We start from the raw sequence: 25,272 nt of genomic DNA on the forward strand, positions 1-25,272 counted from the left end.
TTTTAGCGTGAACTTTTCTAATACAAGTATGTAGTGTTATAGGTTTTCCTCTGAGAGCTACTTTAGCTACATTGCACAGGTTTTTTATAGGCTGCACTTCCATTTCCATTCAGTTTAGTATATTTAAAAACTTCCCATGAGATGTCCTCTCTTTGACCAGTGGATTATTAAGAAGTACGCTGTTTGATTTCCAAATGTTTAGAGATTTTACTCTTATCTTTCTGTTACTGACTTCCAGCTTAGAAGAAGGTGTATTGTGCTGATGTCTTCTTTGATGGTGTTGTGTCAGGACGCTGTTCTGTTCAACTCTAGCTGTAATGATTTTCTGCCTGCTGGAGGTGTTGGTTACTGATAGAAGGGTGTTGACGTGTCCACCTGTAAGAGTGGATGTGTCTTTTTCTCCTGGCAGTTTTATCAGATTTTGCCTCTTGTGTTTTGATACTCTGTGGTTAGGTTCATACACTCAAGGATTGTTATGTTACCTTGGAGAACTGTCCCCTTTATCATGGCATAATGTCCCTGATAATTTTCCCTGTTCTAAAATCAATATAGCTACTCCAGCTTTTTAAAAAATTTTATTTAAATTCAATTTAGTTAACATATGCTATATTATTAGTTTCAGCGGTAAAATTTAGTGATTCATCAGTTACATATAACACCTGTGCTTATTGCATCATGTGCCCTCCTTAACACCCATCAATCACCCAGTTACCCCACCCCACCCATCTTCCCTCCAGCAACCCTCAGTTTGTTTTCTGTAGTTAAGAGTCTCTGATGGTTTGCCTCCCTCACTGATTTTATCTTATTTTATTTTTCCTTGCCTTCCTCTTTGTTCATCTGTTTTGTTTTTTAAATTCCACATATGAGTAAAATCATCTGGTATTTATTTTTCTTTCACTGACTTAATTTGCTTAGCATAATACACTCCAGTTCCATCTACATCATTGCAAATGGCAATATTTCATTTTTTGATGGCTGAGTAGTATTCCATTGTATATATACACCACATTTTTAAAATGTATTCATCTGTCGATGGACATCTGGGCTCTTTCCTTAGTTTGGCTATTTTTGACATTGCTCTTATAAACTCTGGGGTGCAGGTGTCCCTTCAAATCGTTATGTTTGTATCCTTTGGATAAATACCCAGTAGTGAAATTATTGGGTCAGAGGGTAGCTCTGTTTTTAACTTTTTGAGGAACTTCTGTACTGTTTTCCAGAGTGGCTGCACCAGTTGCATTCCAACCCACAGTGTAAGAGGGTTCCCCTTTCTCTGCAGCTTTCTTTTGATTAACATTAGCATGGGATAGTTTCCTTTCTCTCTTTTAACCTATGTGTGCCTTTATATTTAAAGCAGGTCTCTTGTAGACAAAATATAGTTGGGTGTTGGGGTCCCTGGCTGGCTCAGTTGGTAGAGCCTGTGACTCTTGATCTCAGGTTCATGAATTCAAGCCCCACATTGGGTGTGGAGCATACTTAAATATATAAACACACACACACACACACACACACACACACACACACACAGAGTTGGGTCTTTTCTGTCCACACTGAGAGCCTCTGTCTTTTGATTAGTGTATTTATTAGACCATTCATATTAAAAGTGATCATTGATATAGTTGATCAATAAGTAACATATTTGTAACTGTTCATTGCATTTATTCTTTGTTTTCTTTTTTTCTTTTAAGATTTTATTTATTTATTTGAGGAAGAGAGAGAGAGAGAGAGAGTAGAGAGGAACAGAGGGAAAAGGGCAAGAAGACTCCATGCTGAGCTCAGAGCCCAATGTGGGGCTGGATCCCAAGACCCTGAGATCATGACCTGAGCTGAAATCAGGAGTCAGATGCTCAACTGACTAAGCCACCCAGGCATTGCTCTTTTTTTTTTTTTTTTATAAAGATTTTATTTTCAACTAATCTCTACACCCAGTGTGGGACTCAAACCTACAACCCTGAGATCAAGAGTCGCATGCTCTTACCAACTGAATGAGTCTGGCACCCCTTCTTTGTTTCCTTTAATTTTTTCTGCCTTTTTTTCTGCCTTCTCTGATTTTAATCAAGCATTTTATGTGATTCTGTTTTCTCTCTTCTCATAGCATATCAACTCTTTTGAAAAAAAAATTTAATGGTTGCTCTAGAGTTTGCAATATACAGTTACAACTACAGTTGACCCTTGAACAATGCTGGGGATTAAGGGCCTGCCCCACAGCAGTCAAAACTACATGTAACTTTGGACTTCCCCAAAACTTAATAGTCTTCTATTGATTGGACAGCTTACCTATAACAAACAGTTGACTAAAATTTTTTTTAAACATTTTATTTATTTATTTGACAGAGAGAGATCACAAGTAGGCAGAGAGGCAGGCAGAGAGAGAGGAGGAAGCAGGCTCTCCATGGAGCAGAGAGCCCGATGTGGGGCTCGATCCCAGAACCCTGGGATCATGACCTGAGCCGAAGGCAGAGGCTTTAACCCACTGAGCCATCTAGGCGCCCCGACTAAAATATTTTTTATGTAATATATGTTATATACTGTATTCCTACAACAAAATAAGCTAGAGAAAAGAAAATGTTATTAAGAAAATCATAAGGATGAGAGTACACATTTACAGTACTGTATTTATTGAAAAAAAATCTGTGTATAAGTGGACCTATGCTGTTCAAAGGTATGTTGTCCAAGATTCATTTGTAATCTGTGTCTACTTTTAGATAAAACCATACCATTTTACAGATAGTGAAAGTATCTCAGGACAGAATATTCCCAATTCCTCTGTCTCATTCCTTATAATATTGGTGTCATTTATTTCACTTATCCATAAGCTATAATTACCTAGCACGTTGGTGCTGTTTTGAGTTTGAACAGTTATCTATTAAATTAGTTAAGAATAAGAAGAAAGATTTTATTTACCTTCATTTATTCTTGCTTGCTTGGTTTCAGAGAAGTTGGATGTAATTCTTTACTTTTCTTCTCTATAGTGTTAAGGAACAAAAATCCAGTTAAGTGTACTAGAAGATAGAATTGGCTCTATTAAGCAACTCATGAATTGAGGCAGCATCCCATCTAGCAAGTAGAGGGGAGCTCATAGGAGCTGTACAAAATAGAAGGTTTTTAATAGAAGAAGGGTGAGGCAAGAAAGTTACTAGCAAAAGAAAAGAAAGGATTGTTTCAGGCAAAGTCAACTTGCCTTAGGAGAAATGCAGGGGTAAGGTGAATTACCTCATCTTCCTTTGGGGGCTGGTAAGGGACAGATTGCCTTGCTGGTGCCAGTCAGAAAATACCAACCTGTTAAGACTTCATTTCTGGGGCAGGTTGAAAGTATAATTAAGTTAGGCATTAAAACCCCATTTGGTAGGGACACCTGGGTGGCTCAGTTGGTTAAAACCCCATTTGGTAACTTGGCCCAAATGCTGCCATTTTAGATGTGTGGTTTCTTTTTAGCAGTAGGTAAGGTATTTCCTCCCCTGGCTTTTTTCATGATTTGTCTTTGGTTTCCTGTAGTTTGATATGTATAGGTGGAGGGTTTTGGGGGTATTTATCCTGGTTGATGTTCTCTGAGCCTCCTGGTTATGTGGTTTGGTGTCTACCATGAACTTTGGAAAATTCTCACCTATTAATACTTCAAATGTTCCTTCTCTTTTCTGTGTTTCTTCCTCTCTTACTCCATTTATGCATGAGTGGGTCAAAGGCAATCTTCATTTTTTTTATAGTATTTTGATTTTGGGGATCTTCTTTTGATTCTTTGCGTTTTCATCTCTCTGCTTATATTAACTTTGTCTTTGTGGGTTGTTCGCTCTTCTCTGTTAGCTACTAGCATATTTTTAAAAAAGATTTTATTTATTTGAGAGAGAGAGAGAAAGAGAGAGCGAACATGGGGAGGTTGGTTAGAGGGAGAAGCAGACTCCCTGCTGAGCAGGGAGCCTGATGTGCGACTCGATCCTGGGACTCCAGGATCATGACCTGAGCTGAAGGCAGTCACTTAACCAACTGAGCCACCCAGTTGCCCAGAGCTCCTAGCATATTAGTAATAGTTATTTAATTTATTTTTTTAAAGATTTAATTTATTTATTTGAAAGAGAGAGATCACAAGTAGGCATAAGAGGCAGGCAGAGAGAGAGGGGGAAGCAGGCTCCCTGCTGAGCAGAGAGCCTGGTGTGGGGCTCGATTCCAGGACCCTGAGATTATGACCTGAGCCAAAGGCAGAGGCCTAACCGACTGAGCCACCCAGGCGCCCCTGGTCATAGTTATTTTAAATGCTCAATCTGATCATTGTGAAATCTTTTCCATATTTGAGTTGAGTTCATGTTTGCTTTGTCTCTTCAGACATTAGCACACCCTATATATATATATATATTTTAAGATTTATTTATTTGAGAGAGAGAAAGTGAGGGGAGGGTCAGAAGGAGAGGGAGAGACTTTAGCAGATTCCACACCAAGCATGGAGCGGGACATGGAGCTCAATCTCGAGACCCTGAGGTCACAACCTGAGCCCAAACCAAGTCAGATGCTTAACCAACTGCTCCAGCCAGTGGCCCCACGTCTTGTAATTTTTTTGTTGACAGTGGCACTTGACACATGAGGTAATAAGAACTGAAGTAAATAGACCTTTAGTGTGAGGTTTTGTTATCTGGGTAGGACTTAGGCTATGTTTGATGTTTGCTGTAGTTGTAGATGTCAGAGGGTTGAGATTCTTCAAGTGTCCTTTTTTTTGTCTCTCTACTATCTTTAGGTTTCCCCAGAAATTCCATCAGAAATTGAGTCTTCATCTTATGTCTCTCATTTGTAATCAGCTGCTGTTACACTGGAGCCCTGTGGATGTTGTGAGCTGTTGGGCATGGAAGGCATTCTGCAGTCCTGTGAGTCAGGGCTCAAGTTTTTGTGGGACTGAGGCCCTGGAGTGTGCCTTTGGTAAGACCTTCTCAGCCTTTACTTTTTTGGTTTTGTTTTGTTTTTCCTCTCTATTGTGAGACAGGAGGGCTAGGGGAGGCCCCACTTGTCAGTCTCCCCCCAGGTGAGATAAAGTTTTGATAAAGTACTTTTCCTTGCAAGAGGGCCTTTGGTATGGGCGAGTTTTCAAGATGGTTAACTTTTCTCAAGGTGCATTTCATAATGATTAGTTTTAATCTCACCTCTGCCCAAAGCGTGAGGGAATTTTTCCTTGCAGTCTACATCACGAGAAGCTGGTGGGACTCCTGGAGTAAAATCTCGTGAAAGCATGTTCCTTCCCCTTTCCTCAAGACTGGGCCTGTGAGTTTTAAACTCCACTTTCCACAGTTAGCTTCCAGCAGTTGTCAGTTACTGTTTATGCACTCAGCCAGTCAAGGGCTCTGGAGGGTTCTGTTCCAGCAAAGCTGTGGTTCTCTGTATTCCTGGGTCTGAGTCTCTGGTTTTGGGGTAGCAGTTTTCCCTGTAACCTCATTCTGATGGATCTAGAACAGCCTGTTGATTTTCATTTTGTTCAGTCTTTTCTCTTGTGTGGAGGACTAGTACTATTTATGTGTTGGAACTGGTATTAGTTTCATCAGTTTTAGCTTTGTGGGTTTTTTGGCCCACTTTTAATTATATAGTAGCCCCCTGTTATCTGCAGGGGATATGTTCCAAGACCCTCAGTGAATGCCTGAAACTGGATTGAACTGAACCCTATATGTACTATGTTTTTTCCTTTGCATACATGTATACCTACGTTAAAGCTTAACTTACAAACTAGGCACAATAAGAGACCAATAACATTAATAACAAAATAGAGCATTTATAACAAATATATTGTCATCAAAGTTATGTGAATATTGTCTCTTTTTCTCAAAATGTTTTACTCAACTGTACTTATGCTTCTTGTGATGATGTGAGAAGAAAAAATGCCTACATGAGGAGATGAAGTGAAGTGAATGAAATAGGCATTTTGATATAGTGTTAGTGTGCTGTTGACCTTCTTACCACAGGTCAGAAGGATCATCTGTTTTCAAACCTTGACTGACGACCTGGAAAGTGAAACGGTGAATAAGGGAGAACTACTGTATTTACATTTAGGATTGTTAGGTCTTCTTGGTGAACGGACATTTGGAAATCATTATTTAATATTCTTCTCTATCTCTGGTAATTTTCCTTACTCCAAAGTTTACTTCCGATATTAATATAGTTACTCCAGATGAAAAAAATGCATTTTGAAATCATTATTGAATGTTCCTCTTTATTTCTGGTCATTTTCCTTACTCCAAAATCTATTTCTTCTGATATTAATATAGTCACTCCACATGGAAAAAAAATAGCATCCTTCTACTTATATTAGAAGTGGATTTTTTTTTAACATTTCAGTCATAATTTATTTCAGATGACAACAGGAATTCATGTATTTACTAAGAGATGAGAAGTGGATTTCTTATAGAGAGCATATTTAGGTCTTCTTAGAAAAATTTCAGTCTGATAGATCCTCTCTTTTTATCAGTGTGTTTAGAGTACTTACATTTAATGTAACTATTGATATGTTTGGATTATTTCAATCATTTTGTTATTTATATTCTCTCTGTCCTGTGTGTGTGTGTCTCTGTTTACTGAGGTATAATTAACATATAACTGACACTTATGTTTTTATTTTTCTCCCTTTCCTGGATTGCTTGAATGTTCTTTAGTATTCCATTTTAACCAGTCTATTGAGGTTTTTGACTGTGTATCTCTGTATAGTTGTTTTAGTAGTTCTAGGGAATTACAGTATTCATATTCAACTTTTCTGTCTACTTAGAAATAAGATGCAGGGTGACTAGGTGGGTCAGTCAGTTGAGCATCTGATTCTTGGTTCCAGCTCAGGTCATTATCTAGGGTCATGTAATTGAGCCCTGAGTCGGGCTCTGTGCATAGAGTATGTGAAATCTGCTTGGGATTCTTTTCCTCTCCCTCTCCCAGTCTCTCCCTTGTTCTCTGTGCCTTCCCCACCTCATGTATACACATATCTTTCTCTCTCCCTAAAATAAATAACATCTTTAAAAAAAAAAGAAAGAAAAGAAAGAAGATGCAGGGTGCCTATGTGGCTCAGTCGGTTATGTCCAACTCTTGATTTTGGCTCAAGTCATGATATCAGAGTTGTGAGATTGAGCCTTGTATTAGGCTCCGCACTGAGTGTGGAGTCTGCTTAAGATTCTTTCCCTGCCGCTCCCTCTGCTCCTTTCCTGCTCTCTCTTTCTCTTAAAAAAAAAAAAAAAAAAAAAAAAGGAAGGAAGGAAGGGTGGACAAGTAGATAATGCCACTTCAAGTAGAACATAGAAACCATACCGTCACATAGGTTCCTTTACTTATGTGTTATATCTTTATCACACTGAAGATTGTTCAGTGTTACGTGTCATACTTGTTTTAAAGAACTCAAGAGAAGAAAAAGTCTCTTATACTTACATAGCTATTTGACATTTCTATTGCTCCTCTTTTGTTTCTAAAATTTCTACTCTCCTGGTATTATTTCCCTTCCATCAGAAGAATTTCCTTTAGCATTTCTTTTAGAACAGGTCTAGTAGTGATGAGCTTTCTTTGTTTTTCTTTACCTGACAATCTGTTTCTTTCACTCTCATATCCAAGAGATATTTTGCTGCTGTTATTCATAATCTTTCGATAGCTACTCCCTTTTCCATCTGTTAGGGAGAACAGACAATGAGTATCTTGGTAATGGGCATTAAACTTCATGAGGGAGATCCCTGAAGACTAGGAAAGGAGCTATAGGCTCCTAGAGAAGAGATCTTCAGCACAGTTTGTTGAAGATTCTGGGGAAGTACAGGCTTTTGGAGGGAGAGGTTAATAGCTGATGGAACACTCGGGGATGCTAGGCCCCAGGCCTTGGCTCAGCAAAAATTCCTGTGCCCATTTTGGCACAGATATATGGAGGCCTGATTCTTAGAGTCATGAGCTTCCTACTGACTTAGGACAAGTTGATCCTTTATAAATTTTAGGTTTCTTTTGCTAATAATCTTTTGATTATAATAAAAGGGAGTCTTGGACTATACATTATACAGGTATCAATTAAACAACACTTAATAGCAATCAGGTAAAAACAAAACAAAACAAAGTAAAACTATACCTGCAGTCTGTTCAGTGATGCCATGGAATCCAAAATTTCATCCTTTCTTGTGATCTGATCACTGCTTTGCACAGGGAAAGATGCTATACATCAGGTAAGATGCTACAACTTTCTTGAGGCTGGGTTATTTTATAACTGTCACCAGCAGCCAGAAATTCTCTCTGTAATGACTAGACACAGGATGTTTAGGAGTTAAGCTACTACTGCCTCTTGGATTCTCATCCTCCCAAGGTGAAGAAGGGTAGCTTTAATGTATCTAATACAGATCTGGAAACTCCCCCTCCCTTTTTTTTTTTTTAAGTTTTATTTATTTATTTGACAGAGAGAGAGAGACACAGTGAGAGAGGGAACACAAGCAGGGTGAATAGAAGAGGGAGAAGCAACCTTCCCACTGAGCAGGGAGCCCGATGTGAGGCTCAATCCCAGTACCTTGGGATCACGACCTGAGCCAAAGGCAGATGCTTAACGACTGAGCCACTCAGGCACCCCGGCAATTTTTTCATTAAGTTTTTAAATTTTATTTCCAGTATAGTTAACACATAGTGTTATATTAGCTTTCAAGTGTACAATGCAGTGATTAAACAGTTGTATGGAGAAAAGTCTGTTCATGTCTTCTGCCCATTTTAAATTGGATTATTTGTTTTTTGGGGTGTTGATTTGTATTAGTTCTTTATGTATTTTGGATGCTAACCCTATATTGGATATCTTCTCCCATTAGTAGTTTCCCTTTTAGTTTTGATGATTATTTCCTTTGCTGTGCAGAAACTTTTTGTTTTGATGTATCTTACTAGTTTATTTTGGTTTTTTTCCCCCTTGCCTCAAGAGAGCTAGCTAGAAATATGTTGCTACAGCTGATGTCAGAGAAATTATTGCTTGTGCTGTCATCTAGAATTTTTGTGTCAGATCTTACATTTAGATCTTTAATCCATTTTGAGTTTAGTTTTATGTATGGTGAAAGAAAGTGGTCCAGTTTCATTCTTTTGCATGTAGATGTCCAGTTTTCCCAATGCCATTTGTTGAAGAGACTGTTTTCTGCCCATTGGATATTCCTTCCTACTTTCTTAAAGATTAATTGACCATATAATTGTGGTCATATAATTATTTCTGGGTTTTCTGTTCTGTTGATCTATGTGTCTATTTTTGTGGCAGTACCAAACTGATTACCACAACTTTCTAATACAGAAGACAGGCATTATGATACCTCCAATTTTGTCCTTTGCAAGATTGCTTTGGTTATTCGGGGTCTTTTGTGATTCCATACAAATTTTAGGGTTGGTATTTTCTTGTGAAAAATACTGTTCATATTTTGATAAGGATGGCATTAAATGTATAGATTGCTTTGGGTGGTATAGACATTTTAACAATATTTGTTCTTCCAATCCATTAGCATAGAATATCTTTCCATTTTATGTGTGTGTGTGTGTGTGTTGTCTTCAGTTTGTTTCATCAGTGTTTTATAGTTTTCAGATACAAGTCTTTCACTTCTTTGATTAGGTTTATTCCTAGATATTTAATTAGTTTTGGTGTTATAGTAAAGGGGATTATTAATATCTGTTTCTGCTGCTTCATTATTAGTGTAGAAGAATGCTACAGATTTCTGAACATTTTGTATCCTGTGACTTTCCTAAATTCATTTATCAGTTCCAGCAGTTTTTTGGTGGAGTTTTTAAGGTTTTCTTAACTGATTGAGCCACCCAGATGCCCTATCAGGTTTTCTATATACAGTATCATGTCATCTGCAAATACCGAAAGTTTTACTTCTTCTCTACCAATTTGGATGCCTTTTATTTCTTTTTGATGTCTGCTTGTTGTGGCTAGGACTTCCACTACTGTGTTGAGTAAAAGAGGTAAAAGTGGACATCCCTGTCTTATTCCTGACTTGAAGGGAAAGCTCTCTGTTTTCCACCATTGAGGGTGATGCTAGCTGTGGGTTTTTCATATTTTTCATATATGGCCTTTATTATGTTGAATTATGTTCCCTTTAGACCTAGTTTGTTGAGGGTTTTTATCATGAATGGATGTTGTACTTTGTCAAATGCTTTTTCTGCATCTACTGAAATGATCATATGGTTTTTATCCTTATTGATGTAACGTATCCCATTGATTGATTTGCAAATACTGCACTACCCTTGCATTCCCTAATAAATCCCACATGATCATGGTGAATGATTTATGTGTGTGTATATATATATATATATATATATATATATATATATATAATTAACATATAATGTATTATTTGCCCAGGGGTACAGGTCTGTAAGTCGTCAGGGTTACACACTTCACAGCACTCACCATAGCCCATACCCTCCCCAATGTCCATAATCCAACCACCCTCTCCCTACGCCCCTCACCCCAGCAACCTTCAGTTTGTTTTGTGAGATTAAGAGTCACTTATGGTTTGTCTCCCTCTTGATCCCATCTTATTTCATTTTTTCCTTCCCTACCCCTGAAACTTCCCACTTTGCCTCTCAAATACCTCATATCAGGGAGATCATTTGATAATTGTCTTTCTCTGATTGACTTATTTCGCTCAGCATAATACCTTCTAGTTCTATCCACGTCGTTGCAAATGGCAAGATTTCATTTCTTTTGATGGCTGCATAGTATTCCACCATATATATATATACCACATCTTCTTTATCCCATGGTGAATTATTTTTTTTAAATGTATTGTTGGATTCAGTTTGCTATTATTTTGTTGAGGATTTTTGCATCTATATTCATCAGAGAAACAGGCCTATAGTTCTCTTTTTTGGTCATGTCTTTCCCTGGTTTTGGTGTCAGGGTAATACTGGTCTCATAGAAGTTTTCCTTCTTCTGTTTTTTGGGATAGTTTAATTAGAGTAGATACTAACTTTTCTTTAAATGTTTGGTAGAATTCCCTGTGAAGCCATCTGGTTCTGGACTTTTGTTTGTGGGAAGTTGTTTGTTTTTTGTTTTTTAAGATATTATTTTTAAGTAATATCTATATCCAATGTGAGGGTCAGACCCACAACCCTAAGATCAGGAGTTGCATGTTCTACTGACTGAACCAGCTAGCGCCCCTGTTGGGAGTTTTTTGCTGGTAATTGGTCTGTTCAAATTCTCTATTTCTTCATGCTTCAGTTTTCTTAGATTATATGTTTCTAGAAATGTATTCATTTCTTCTGTATCGTCCAATTTATTGGCCTATAGTTTTTCCTAATATTCTCTTACAATTGTTTATATTTCTGTAGTGTTAGTTACTATATTTCTCCTTTCATTTGTGATTTTGCTTATTCAAGTTCTCTCTCTCTCTCTTTTTAATGAGTCTGACTAGAAATTTATTAATTTTGTTGATCTTTTCAAAGAATCAGCTCCTGGTTTCATTGATGTTCTATTTTTTAAGTTTCTATATCACTTATTTCTGCTCTAATCTTTATTATTTCCTTTGTTCTGCTGGTTTTGGTTTTTGTTTGTAGTTATTTTTCTAGTTTCTTTAGGTGTAAGTTAGGTCATTTGAGCTTTTTCTTCCTTTGTGTGGTAAGCCTGTATAGCTGCATACTTCCCACTTAGAATCACTTTTGCTGCATCCCAAAAGTTTTGGACCATTGTGCTTTCATTTTCATGTACTTTTTAATTTCTTCTTTGACTTCTTGGTTGACCCATTCATTGTTCAGTAGCATGTTGTTTGATCTCCATGTGTTTGTGGTCTTCCCAGATTTTTTCTTGTGGTTAATTTCTAGTTTCATAGAGTTGTGGTCAGAACAGATGCATGGTATGATTCTGATCTTTTTGAATTTCTTGAGACTTGTTTTTTCAGCCTAATATGTGATCTCTTCTGGAGAATGTCCTATGTGCACTTGAAAAGAATGTGTATTCTGCTCTTTTAGGATGGAATGTTCTGAATATGTCTGTTAAGTCCATCTGGTCCAGTGTGTTATTTAAAGCCACTGTTTCCTTGTTAATTTCTGTTTGGATGAACTGTGCATGATGCAGTTGGGGTGTTCAAGGCCCCTACTATTATTGCATTGCTGTTGATTAGTTCTATTATGTTATTAACTTTTTTATGTCTTTGAGTGCTCCCATGTTGGGTGAATATTTACAGTTGTTATATCTTCTTGGTGGATTGTCCCCTTTATTATTATATAGTGTTCTCCTTTGTCTCTTGTTACAGTCTTGTTTTTAAGTCTATTTTTTCCATTATAAGTATTACCACTCTGGTTTTCATTTGCCATCCATTTGTGTGATAAATGTTTTTCCATTTTCTCACATTCAGTCCAAAGTGTCTTTAGATCTAAAATGAATTTCTTGTAGGTAGCATATAGATGAGTCTTTTTTTTTATATACTCTGTTACCCTATTCTTTTGATTGGAACATTTCATCCAGTTACTTTCCAAAGTAATTATTGATTGTATTTATTGCCATTTTGTTACTTGTTTTATGGTTGTTTAAATAGTTTTTCTTTTACTCTCTCTTCTCTTGCTCTCTTTTCATGGTTTTACTGCTTTTCTTTAGTGTTATAGCTGAATTCCTTTCTCTTTATTCTTTGCGTATCTATTACTTGTTTTTGATTTGTGGTTACTGTTAGGTTTATATCTAACATCTTCTACATATAGCAACTTATATTAATAGTTACATAAGTTTGAACCCATTCTTTACTCCTCTCCCTGTCTTCCAACCTACATTTTAGGTGTATGGTGTCACATTTTACATTCTCTTTGTGAATTCCTCAACTGATTTTTATTTTTTTTAAATTAAAAAAAAATTATTTTATTTTATTTAAATTCAACTAATTAACATATAGTATATTTTTAAAACTTTTTTTTTACTTTTTTAAAATATGATTTATTTTCCAGTACTTTGTAGGTAGAAAACAATTATTAAGTAATTGTTGAATGAATCGATGAAAGAAAGAATGCATGAACCAACTCCTGTGAACAGAAGCAATGTAACAGTTCTACCCAGTTATGCCATGGGAAGATGCTAATGAGAAACAGCCTTCCACAGTGCTAAGGGTATATACACACACCCCACCATCTTCAGTGCTTTTCCTCTGGGATGAAAAGATGAAGCTATGTTCGCTGAGCCCTCTCATCACAAATAATAATAATAATAATTATTATCACCACCATTATTGTGGCCTGTATCTTATTTCCCCACCTAATTTTTTTTTATTTTTTAAATTTATTTTCAACATAACAGTATTCATTGTTTTTGCACCACACCCAGTGCTCCATGCAATCTGTGCCCTCTCCAATACCCACCACCTGGTTCCTCCAACCTCCCACCCGCCGCCCCTTCAAAACCCTCAGATTGTTTTTCAGAGTCCATAGTCTTTCATGGTTTACCTCCCCTTCCAATTTCCCTCAACTTCCTTCTCCTCTCTAACTCCCCTTGTCCTCCATGCTATTTGTTATGCTCCACAAATAAGTGAAACCATATGATAACTGACTCTCTCTGCTTGACTTATTTCACTCAGCATAATCTCTTCATATTTTAAAACTTTTTAAATTTAAATTCAATTAATTAACATATAACATATTATTGGTCCTTGACTGATTTTTAAATTGTATTTATTTTTACTGCTTTTGTGTTTTTTACTTTTCATAGTCTTAATTATGTATGGTCTTTCATTTGCACTCAGAGTTCTCTTTAATATTTTTTGTAGGGCTGGCTTAATGGTCATGAATTCCTTAAGTTTTTATTTATCTGAGAAACTCTTTCTCTCTCTATTCTGAATGATAGCCTTGCTGGATAGAATGTTCTTGGCTACAGGTATTTCCCTTTCAGTACTTCAAATATATCATGCCATCCTCTTCTGGCAGAATTTCTGCTAAAAAATCTACTGATAAGCTTATGGAGGTTTCCTCTTGTGTGTAGCTGTCTTTTCCCTTGCTGCTTTTAAATTTTTTTCTTTATCACCACTTTTTTGCTATTTTAATTACTATTGGTCTTAATGTGGACCTCCTTGGTTTGATTTTGCTACGGGGTCTTTGTGCCTCTGTATCTGAATATCTGTTTCCTTCCTCAGATTAAGAAAGTTTTCAACTATTATTTCTTCAAATAAAATTTCTGCTTCCTTTCCTCTCTCTTCTTCTGGGATCCCTATAATGCAAACATCATTATGCTTGATGGAGTCACCGAGTTCTTCACATCTGTTCTGATTTTGTGTAATTTTTTTCCCCTCTCATTTGTTCAGCTGGATTGCTTTTTCCATTACTCTGTCTTCCAGGTCATTAATTTGTTCCTCTGCTTCTTCTAGCCTAGTTATTTATTTCATCAAGTGTATTTTTTATTTTTTTATTTTTTATTTTATTTTTTTTTTTAAGATTTTATTTATTTATTTGACAGAGAGAGATCACAAGCAGGCAGGGAGGCAGGTAGAGAGAGAGGAGGAAGCAGGCTCCCTGCTGAGCAGAGAGCCCGATGCGGGGCTTGATCCCAGGACCCTGAGATCATGACCTGAGCTGAAGGCAGTGGCTTAACCCACTGAGCCACCCAGGCGCCCCTCAAGTGTATTTAAAAAAAAAATATATTTATTTCAGAAAGAGACAGTGAGAGAGAGCAAGAGAGGGGAGAAGGTCAGAGGGAGAAGCAGACTCCCCATGGGGCAGGGAGCCGATGCAGGACTCTGGGATCATGACCTGAGCTGAAGGCAGTTGCTTCACCAACTGCAGCCACCCAGGCGCCCGCATCAAATGTATTTTTAATTTCATTTTATTTTTATTTATTTATTTATTTATTTTAAGAATTTATTTGACAGAGAGTGAGAGAAGGAGAGAGAGCACAAGTCAGGGGAGCAGAAGAGGGGAAGGGGGAAGTAGGCTCCCCGCTGAGCAGGGAGCCCAATGTGGGACTTGATCCCAGGATCCCGAGATCATGACCTGAGCGGAAGGCAGAGGCTTAACCCACTGAGCCACCCAGGTGCCCCTAATTTCATTTATTGTGTTCTTCATCTCTGATTGATTTTTTTTCTTTCCTTTTTTTTTTAAGTAATCTCCACACCCAGTGTGTGGCTCAAACCCACAACCCCAGGATCAAGAGTTACTCACTCTACCTACTGAGCCAGCCAGGTGCCCTATGATTGGTTCTCTTGTTATCTCTTTGTTGAGGGTCACACCAATGTCCTCCACTCTTTCGTCCAGTCCAGTATCTTTATGACCATTACTTTAAATTCTCTATCAGGTATATTATTTATCTTCTTTTTTTTAAAAATTTTTAAATTTTTTTATAAACATATAATGTATTTTTATCCCCAGGGGTACAGGCCTGTGAATCGCCAGGTTTACACACTTCACAGCACTCACCATAGCACATACCCTCCCCAGTGTCCATAACCCCACCCCCCCTCTACCGACCACCCTCCCCCCAGCAACCCTCAGTTTGTTTTGTGAGATTAGGAGTCACTTATGGTTTGTCTCCCTCCCAATCTCATCTTGTTTCATTTATTCTTTTCCTACCCCCCACAACCCCCATGTTGCATCTCCACTTCCTCATATCAGGGAGATCATATGATAGTTGTCTTTCTCTGATTGACTTATTTCGCTAAGCATAATACTCTCTAGTTCTATCCATGTCGTCGCAAATGGCAAGATTTCATTTCTTTTGAGGGCTGCATGGTATTCCATTGTATATCTATATACCACATCTTCATTACCCATTCATCTGTTGATGGACATCTAGGTTCTTTCCATAGTTTGGCTATTGTGGACATTGCTGCTATAAACTTTCGGGTGCACATGCCCCTTTGGATCACTACGTTTCTATCTTTAGGGTAAATACCCAGTAGTGCAATCGCTGGGTCATAGGGTAGCTCTATTTCCAACTTTTTGAGGAACCTCCATGCTGTTTTCCAGAGTGGCTGCACCAGCTTGCATTCCCACCAACAGTGTAGGAGGGTTCCCCTTTCTTCGCATCCTCGCCAGCATCTGTTGTTTCCTGACTTGTCCATTTCAGCCTTTCTAAATGGTGTGAAGTGGTATCTCATTGTGGTTTTGATTTGTATTTCTCTGATGCTGAGTGATGTGGAGCAGTTTTTCATGTGTCTGTTGGCCATCTGGATGTCTTCTTTGCAGAAATGTCTGTTCATGTCCTCTGCCCATTTCTTGATTGGATTATTTGTTCTTTGGGTGTTGAGTTTGATAAGTTCTTTATAGATTTTGGATAATAGCCCTTTATCTGATATGTCGCTTGCAAATATCTTCTCCCATTCTGTCAATTGTCTTTTCGTTTTGTTAACTGTTTCCTTTGCTGTGCAAAAGCTTTTGATCTTGATGAAATCCCAATAGTTTATTTTTGCCCTTGCTTCTTGTTGCCTTTGGCAATGTTCCCAGGAAGAAGTTGCTGCGGCTGAGGTCGAAGAGGTTGCTGCCTGTGTTGTCCTCAAGGATTTTGATGGATTCCTTTCTCACATTGAGGTCCTTCATCCATTTTGAGTCTATTTTCATGTGTGGTGTAAGGAAATGGTCCAATTTCATTTTTCTGCATGTGACTGTCCAATTTTCCCAACACCATTTGTTAAAGAGGCTGTCTTTTTTCCATTGGACATTCTTTCCTGCTTTATCGAAGATTAGTTGACCATAGAGTTGAGGGTCTATTTCTGTGCTCCCTATTCTGTTCCATTGATATATGTGCCTGTTTTTGTGCCAGTACCTTATTGTCTTGATGATGACAGCTTTGTAATAGAGCTTAAAGTCCGAAGTTGTGATGCCACCAACTTTGACTTTCTTTTTCAATATTCCTTTGGCTATTTGAGGTCTTTTCTAGTTCCATATAAATTTTAGGATTATTTGTTCCATTTCTTTGAAAAAAAAATGGATGGGATTTTGTAGGGATTGTATTAAATGTGTAGATTGCTTTAGGTAGCATAGACATTTTCACAATATTTATTCTCCCTATGTTCTTTTTTTTTTTAATTATTGGTATTAACATATAGTGTATTCTTTGCCCCAGGGGTGCAGGTCTGTGAATCATCAGGCTTACACATTTCACAGCACTCACCATAGTCCATACCCTCCCCAATGTCCATAACCCAACTCCCCTATCCATACCCCCTCACCCCCAGCAACCCTCAGTTTTGTTTTTGTGTGTGTGTATGAGATTAAGAGTCTCGTATGGTTTGTCTTCCTCTTGATCCCATCTCATTTCATTTTTTCCTTCCCTACCCTCACAACCCCCTGCCCTGCCTCTCAGATTCCTCATATTAGAGAGATCATATGACATATGATAATTGTCTTTCTCTGATTGACTTATTTCGCTAAGCATAATACCCTCTAGTTCCATTCACGTCAAGCACGTCATTGCAAATGGCAAGATTTCATTTATTTTGATGGCTGCATAGTATTTCATTGTATATATATACAATGTCTTCTTTATCCATTCATCTGTTGATGGACATCTAGTTCTTTCCATAGTTTGGCTATTGCGGACATTGCTGCTATAAACATTCAGGTGCATGTACCCCTTCGGATCACTACATTTGTATCTTTAGGGTAAATACCCAGTAGTGCGATTGCTGGGTCATGAGGTAGCTCTATTTTCAACGTTTTGAGGAACCTCCATGCTGTTTTCCAGAGTGGCTGCACCAGCTTGCATTCCCACCAACAGTGTAGGAGGGTTCCCCTTTCTCCACATTCTTGCCTACATGTGTCATTTCCTGACTTGTTATTTTAGCCATTCTGACTGGTGTGAGGTGGTATCTAATTGTACTTATCTTCTTTTCACTTAGGTTTCTTGCTGTGGTTTTGTCTGGTTCTTTTCATTTGTGACGTATTCCATTGTCTCCTCATTTTTTCTAACTCTCTGTCTGTTTCTCTGTGTTAGGAAGTCAGCTATATCACTTCTTGAAGATGATGACCTTATGAAGAAAAGGTTGTTGTCCTGTTCCTCAGGACCTGGTGCTTCAGGGAGTGTCTCCTATGTGTGTTCCATATGCCCTGATGTTGACTCCTGACTGATTTTGCCTTCAGTCTAGCCTCTACATCATCTCTCTTTGCCTGTTGTAGGCTGTGTTTGGTCTCTAGCCAGGTGGGGGGCATTCTAACAAGGTGTGCACTTGCAAAATGAGACCTGCTGCCACTGCTTGCAAAATGAGACTTGCTGCCACTGTTGGAACTGAGGTCCTACAACAGGCAGGGTTTGGGAGATGAAGTATTGGTGGTATTTATGCAGGTCTTGTGGGGGAGGGGGCCTGCAGTGCCAGGCCTGAGGCAAGTATGATTGGGAAAGGTGGATCTACTGAAGAATGGGGGGCTGGGGCTTGGTGTGGGTGCTATGCTGGTTTCTGCAGATGGGTAGGCGTTTATGCTGAGGGACAGGGAAGGGTAATGATGCCTGCTGCTCCTTTTTTCCTAGAAGAGTCTTCCTATGATCCCTGCTTCTCAGGGCCACACTCTTGAAATGAATAAATAACTCTACCTCCTGACCGGAGGCATTTTTTCAAATTGCTCTTCCAGGCTGTTTCTCTGCTGGTTATTTGTTGTGCTCTCTCTTTAAGGGCAGGGACTCAGCTTCCTAATGCCCTCTGGGCTCTCCTGAAGCCAAGCCTACTGATTTTTTATAATACCAGGCTTTAATTCCAGGCAGATTGCATGAACTCATGAAATTTGCCCCCTGTGGGTTTCAAAGCCAAATGTTAGGGGGATCTCGTGTTCCTTGTGCAGGCTCCCTGGTATGATAGTCTGGTTTTTGGGTTTTTTTGCCCTTCTTTGTGGCCCCGGCTCCCTCCCCACTGTGGATAGTCACAATCCATTTAGCTCCCCAACCACATTTTTGCCCTTCCTGCCTTCTTCAGTATGGTCTCTTCTCTGCCTGTAGTTGTGGAATTTGTTCTGCCAGTCTTTGGGTTATTTTTTGAGTTATTTACACTGATGTGAGTGTTATCTAGTTGTATGTATGGGGATGAGGTGAGTTTAGGGTCCTCCTATGCCACCATCTTCCCAGTCTCCCCAAATATCTGGAAACCTTTAATTTTGCCAGTGAGAGCCCCAGTGTAACTATTAGCCTATCAGCATTTTGCTAATTTCACCAATTAAGGACCATTTCTGACATTCACTGCTATTGAGATATGGTAACAGAAAGGTTTATAGTATCTGCCATCAGAGAATGGGTTTTCTGATTAGAAACCAAGCCAGCACTCCAGCCCATTCTTTCCTGATAATAATGCTGCTTCCTGGGGAGCCTAGGTGGGTCAGTGGGTTAAAGCCTCTGCCTTCAGCTCAAGTCATGATCTCAGGGTCTTGGGATGGAGCCCCACGTCAGGCTCTCTGCTCAGCGGGGAGCCTGCTTCCCCTTCTCTCTCTGCCTGCCTCTCTGCCTACTTATGATCTCTCTCTGTCAAACAAATAAATAAAATACTAAAAAAAAAAAAAGAAAGAATGCACCTTCCTATGGTTTATAGACAATCTAAGTAGCCCACACATCTCTCTGTGCTGAAATATGCAAAAATAAGCCATACTCATCAAAATGCCATGCATGGACAGAGAATAAATTTATGGTAGCAAGGAGACTGAAGAGAAGATGGGCCTCCATACCTGTCCTAACTTTTGTACAACCTGGAGTAAGGATCTGGGAATCCCAGTAACAGATTGTCTCTCTCATCGTTCCATTGGGATGGGGCCTAAAACCAAGTGTAACTTAAAAAAAGAAAAAAAGGCATTTTTCACATAATTAAGTTTGTAGAATAGATTCCATAAGTTTTACACAATTGTGCAAAATATATTTATGATTTAAGTAATAGTAAAGCTATAAGACCACTAAAAATCAGATTAATTTTAATTTTCTATAATAAATAGTGTCTTCTGCCCGAATAAAATCTCCATAGAGCACATGACCAAACCCTGACTGCTGTGGTGGTGGTGCTGTGGGTTTGACATGTCTCCACCAGCATGTGCTGCCACTGTCTCTGGCTGCCTCCACCCCACCCCCTTCAGCCCTGTCCCTCCACAGGCCTTGTCCACCAGGCATCACATGATTGCTTATGTCTTCTACCTTGCACAGTGGGCCATGATGTTACTTGTTCAAGGTGTGTAATTTATGAATTAAGTTTGCCTCTGGTGTTTGCTTATTAGCCAGGAAACTAGAATAGAATTGCTTGGCTCTAATTCATAACTCAAATGCTAACACTAGCACTGAATTTTTGAGGCAGAACTCATTGGAAGGGTGATTACAGATTGAAAAAGTAATTCACCTTCACAGAGAAAACAATGACTCCTGAGAACGTGTAAGACCAGAGTTTGAGAAGCCCTGTTCATAGCTTCATCTCCCACCTTAGTGTGGACAGTGTAGAGAGCAAGGATTCTGCAGAGTACTGCCATAATTGGTGAATGTCCAGGATGTTGAGCCATTGTTAAATTATTTTGAATAAACTTCATAAAGTTAGTGTACTGGAATTGCCTGTATTTTAGCTGCAGGACAAAAATACTATATGCTCATATCTTAAACCAGTCATGGGTAGCTGAACCTGAATGAGTATAGTCTGAGAAGTTCTCCTGTCATCTTCATCCTCCCTGGCTCTTCCTCCTGACTCAGTGACCCCCTATCTTCTTGGAATTTATGCTTTACCCCTCTCTCATGACTGAGCAAAAAAGCCCATCATCAGCCCTATGCTTCTATGAACACTGGGGCATTGAGTGCTAGCTTTTTTTGAAATCATTAGATATTTCTCTTGGGTAATATGGTGTTAAATAGAATTTTTTTCTTTCTCATTAAAGAAATTTCAGGTTTATAAGTATGCAGGGGGGTACTTGGGGTCTTGGGGATCCCCTGAAATCATCTGGGGCCCTATTTGGTCAGTTCTGAAGCATTGTGTGCAAACCAATGGTGGGCACCTTCATACATGCAGGAAAGTCACCTTCTCAGAGACCTCTTCACAACTCACCCTACTCAAAATTCCAAGCCTCTCCCCAACCTGCTCCTGTTTTAGTTCTCTTCATACCACTTACTACCATTTAAAATATAATTTATATGTTTATTGTATTTGTCTGCCCCCACTAGAATGTAAGCTACACAAGGTGAAAGATTTTGTCTATTTTTCTGCAGTATCCCAAGGTCATATTTTTGGTGCCAGGCACATGGTAGTCCTCAATAAATATTTGTTGAATGAAAAAAATACTGTCCTTCAGTTTACTTTGTAACTTTTAAAAAATAAACTGGCCCTGACTTCCTGTGGAATCGACATATGTAGATATACCAGGCACCTCCTCACTCTTAATGCACTCCTTGCAGTTTTAGCTTAATCCTGATCTTCCTTCTGCTCCCACACTGAGTTGAGCACACTGTATTATCTGGGTTCGTTTGATAGGGAGTGAACATGCTCTGGGACCCTGGATCTTTGGGGAGCACAGAGCCCTTGACATGGCTTTGTTCACACGAATGAGGCCCCTGGGTGTACAGTTGCCTCCTGGACCCTCTGATCACATGATAATCACTTATATTGAACCAGGCTCTGCAAGTCTCTTGAGAAGATAGAACCTTGCAGGGAATTGCTGAAAAGTAACAGTGTTACAAAACACGTAAAACCCGGAGACAGTGTTACAAAACACGTAAAACCGGAGAATTTGATAAGGCTTTGGCAGCAGAACAGCCTCCTGAGAAAAGCAGAAGATGCAAGCTTCTATGTCTTGCTTCTATTACTTCATATTAGGAAATGAACAAAGGACTTTCTAGGTGTGTGCTGCTGTGTGTATGAAATGGGGACATAGGCTGTGTCTACTTCTTACTAAGTTTTTTTTCACAGTACTAAAAAAAAAAAAATTGTAGTTGGATATTCTGCACCTCTGGCTGACCACTGTGGTTGGCTCTACAAACATTTCTGAAGATAACCCGAACTTTTCATCAGTAAGCCCATTATTGGAGCACCTGGCTGGCTTGTCAGTAGAGCATACAACTCTTGATCTCAGGGTTGTGAATTCAAGCCCCATGCTGGGTGTAGAAATCACTTAAAAAAAAAAAAACCAATAAAATCTTTTTAAAAAGTAACCATCTTGGTTCTGGGGTAGAAAATTTCAAAATCTAGAGGAAAGAATAAGGTCATTGTGCTTTAGGAAGAATGGAATAGGTTTTTTTTGTTTGTTTTTTTTAAAGTTTTTTTTTTTTTAAATTTTATTTTTTATAAACATATATTTTTATCCCCAGGGGTACAGGTCTGTGAATCGCCAGGTTTACACACTTCACAGCACTCACCATAGCACATACCCTCCCCAATATCCATAACCCCAGCCCCCCTCTCCCAACCCCCCTCCCCCCATCAACCCTCAATTTGTTTTGTGAGATTAAGAGTCACTTATGGTTTGTCTCCCTCCCAATCCCATCTTGTTACATTTATTCTTCTCCTACCCCCTTAACCCCCCATGTTGCATCTCCTCTCCCTCATATCAGGGAGATCATATGATAGTTGTCTTTCTCCGATTGACTTATTTCGCTAAGCAAGGAATGGAATAGTTTTAAATGAATCTCCATGCTTGGGAAATATGTTTAGAAGGGAAAAGGTACAGCTTCTTCAAGAAGACTTGACTACTAAAAATCTTTGTAAGTTTTAAGGAGATTTAAAAAAACTATTACTAAATAAATGCTTAACAGTTGCTTATTAAATACTGGCATATTTATTTTTAGACAAAGTGACGGATGGTGGTGTTTAGATCATTTGTCTTTATTCTTTTTTTAGATCTAGTTCTATCAGCTGCCAAGAAAATGGCGTCAAGATTTCCAGCCATGATTGGGGACTTGTTTATTTCTCTCTCTCATTCAGTGTATTTGAGGTCTCATCTGTGTATTTTGAGGGCCCGTTGTTAGGCAGTTAAATATTTGTGATGAGTTTTCCTGCCGATTCATCACTATGAAAAGTGTATTGTACCTTTGGAAATCTATTAGTATGGTCTTTTCAGCACTCATATGCTTATAGTATACATGGTAGGGGTTCCAGCCACTTTTAAAAAATAATAGCCTTATGGAGATACAATTCACATATATAATTCACCCATTTAACAGGTATAATTTAGTGGTTTTTAATATATTCTCAGAGTTGAGCAGTTTAGAACAGTGTCATCACCTCAAAAGAAACCCACATTAGCAGTCACTCCCCATTCTTTCCAACACCACCCCCCCTTGTCAGCCCAAGACAACCACTAAATTTACTTTTTGTCTCTATAGATTTGCCCATTCTGGACATTTCATATAAATGGAAACATGCTATATGTGGTCTTTTGTGAATGGCTTCTTTCCCTCGGTGTCATGTTTTCAAGATTTATAAATGTTGGAGCATGTTATCATGATTTCATCTAACTATTTTTTCTGGTCTTACTTAGTATTTAATATACTTTGTTTTTTAAAGCAGTTTTAGATTCACAGTGAAGTTGAACAGCAAGTCCAGAGTTCTCCTATTCTTCTCTGTCCCTAGAGCCTACCCTACTATCAACATCCCAACCATACACTTCTTACAGTTGATGAACTTACACCGATGCGTCATCATCACCCAGACTCCACAGTTTACATTAGGGCTCATTCTCATGTTTTACATCCTGTAGGTTTTGAAAATGTGTAGTGACATGTTTCCATTACGGCATCATACAGAATAGTTTCAGTCCCTTAAATCCTCTTTCTCTGTTCATTCCACCCCTGGTAACCACTGATCTTCTTACTGTTTGCACAGTTTTATCTTTTCTAGAACCTCATACAGTTGGAATTATATTGTATGTAGCCTTTTCATGTTGTTTTCTTTCACTTTAGCAATATGCCTTTAGGATTGCTGCCTACCTTTGGTTTGGTAGCTCATAATTTTTTAGCACTGGTTACTGCCAAGTTTTGGCAATTGCAAATAAGGCTGCTTATAAGCATTTGTGGGCCTGTTTTTGTGCGGACTTGAGTTTTTCACTCATTTGGGTAAATACCCAGGAGTGCAATTGCTGGGTCATATGGTAAGAGTATGTGCGGTTCCTAGTTTTGTAAGAAACTTCCAAACTGTCTTCCAAAGAGGCTGTGCCGTGCTGTAGTCCCACTATCTGTGAAGGAGTGTTCCTGTTGCTCCACTTACTGCCTTTGCCTTGCATTTTATATTGTCAGCATTTGGGATTTGGGCCATTCTAATAGGCTTGTAGTAGAATCTCATTTTAACTTGCAATTCTGTGATGATGTATGGTGTTGAATATCTTTTCATATGCTTCTTTTGCCATTTGTGTATCTTTGGTAATGGGTGTGTTCATTCTTTTGCCCATTTTATAATGGGGTCATTCATTTTCTTATTGTTGAGTTTTAAGATGTTTTTGTACATTTTGAATACCAGTCTTTTATCAGATAATGTCTTTTGCAAAATATTGTCTCCCAGTTTTTATCTTCTCATTCTCTTTGCAGTATCTTCACAGGATAGATGTTTCAATTTTAACGAAGTCTGGCTTATCAGTCATTTCTTCCATGGATTTTGTCTTTGGTGTTGTATAAAAGTCAGTATGAAACCCAAAGTCCTCTAGATTCTTTCCTGTGCTATATTCTAGGAGTTTTATGGGCTTGCATATTACATTTAGGTCTGTGATCCACTTTGAGTTAATTTTTATGAAAGACTTAAAGTCTTTGTCTAGAAAAAGGACGTCCTTGCATGTCCAGTTGTTTCAGCACCATTTGTTGAAAAATTTTTCTTTCTCCCCTGAATTATCTTTAATCCTTTGTCAAAGATGAGTTGACTATATTTGTGTGGTTCCATTTCTGAGCTATTTTTTGAACACTAGGCCTAATTTTCTCTTCTTCAGTCAATGCCATATACTCTTTTTTTTTTTTTTTAAAGATTTTATTTATTTATTTGACAGACAGAGATCACAAGTAGGCAGAGAGGCAGGCAGAGAGAGAGAGGTGGAGGCAGTCTCCCCGCGGAGCAGAGAGCCCGATGCGGGGCTCGATCCCAGGACACTGGGATCATGACCTGAGCTGAAGGCAGAGGCTTAACCCACTGAGCCACCCAGGCGCCCCTGCCATACACTCTTGATTACTGTAGCCTTGTAGAAATTTTTGAAGTGGAGTAATGTATTCCTTTGACTTTGCTCTCCTGCAGTATTTTCTTGGCTATTCTTTGTCATTTGGTCTTTCATATAAACTTTATATTAATCAGTTTGTTGATACCCACAAAATGACTTGCTGGGATTTTGACTGGAATTATACTGAATCTATAGATCTAGTTGGCAAGAACTGCCATTTAACAATATTTAGTCTTCTTATCCATGAATATGTAATATCCCTTTGTTTAGTCAGTCTTTGATTTCTTTCAGAACCATTTACTT

The 25,272-nt window shown here is 38.5% G+C and overlaps 1 protein-coding gene across 5 annotated transcripts in view; it reads left to right on the top strand.

Annotated features, from left to right (window-relative positions):
• NINL (ninein like) overlaps positions 1-25,272 on the top strand; it is a 157,482-nt gene that overhangs the window by 20,503 nt on the left and 111,707 nt on the right. For 4 of the 5 annotated variants that reach the window (XM_047744205.1, XM_047744209.1, XM_047744206.1 and 1 more), the window contains exon 2: positions 4,721-4,899. The exons of the other annotated variant lie outside the window; for it this stretch is intronic. In XM_047744205.1, coding sequence (XP_047600161.1) covers positions 4,761-4,899 — 139 coding nt within the window. In that variant the 5' untranslated portion in view covers positions 4,721-4,760. The remainder of the gene's footprint in view (positions 1-4,720; positions 4,900-25,272) is intronic. 5 annotated transcript variants of the gene reach the window in all.

Source organism: Lutra lutra, chromosome 9 (genome assembly GCF_902655055.1).
Source record: "Lutra lutra chromosome 9, mLutLut1.2, whole genome shotgun sequence".
NCBI classification, from domain to species: domain Eukaryota; kingdom Metazoa; phylum Chordata; class Mammalia; order Carnivora; family Mustelidae; genus Lutra; species Lutra lutra.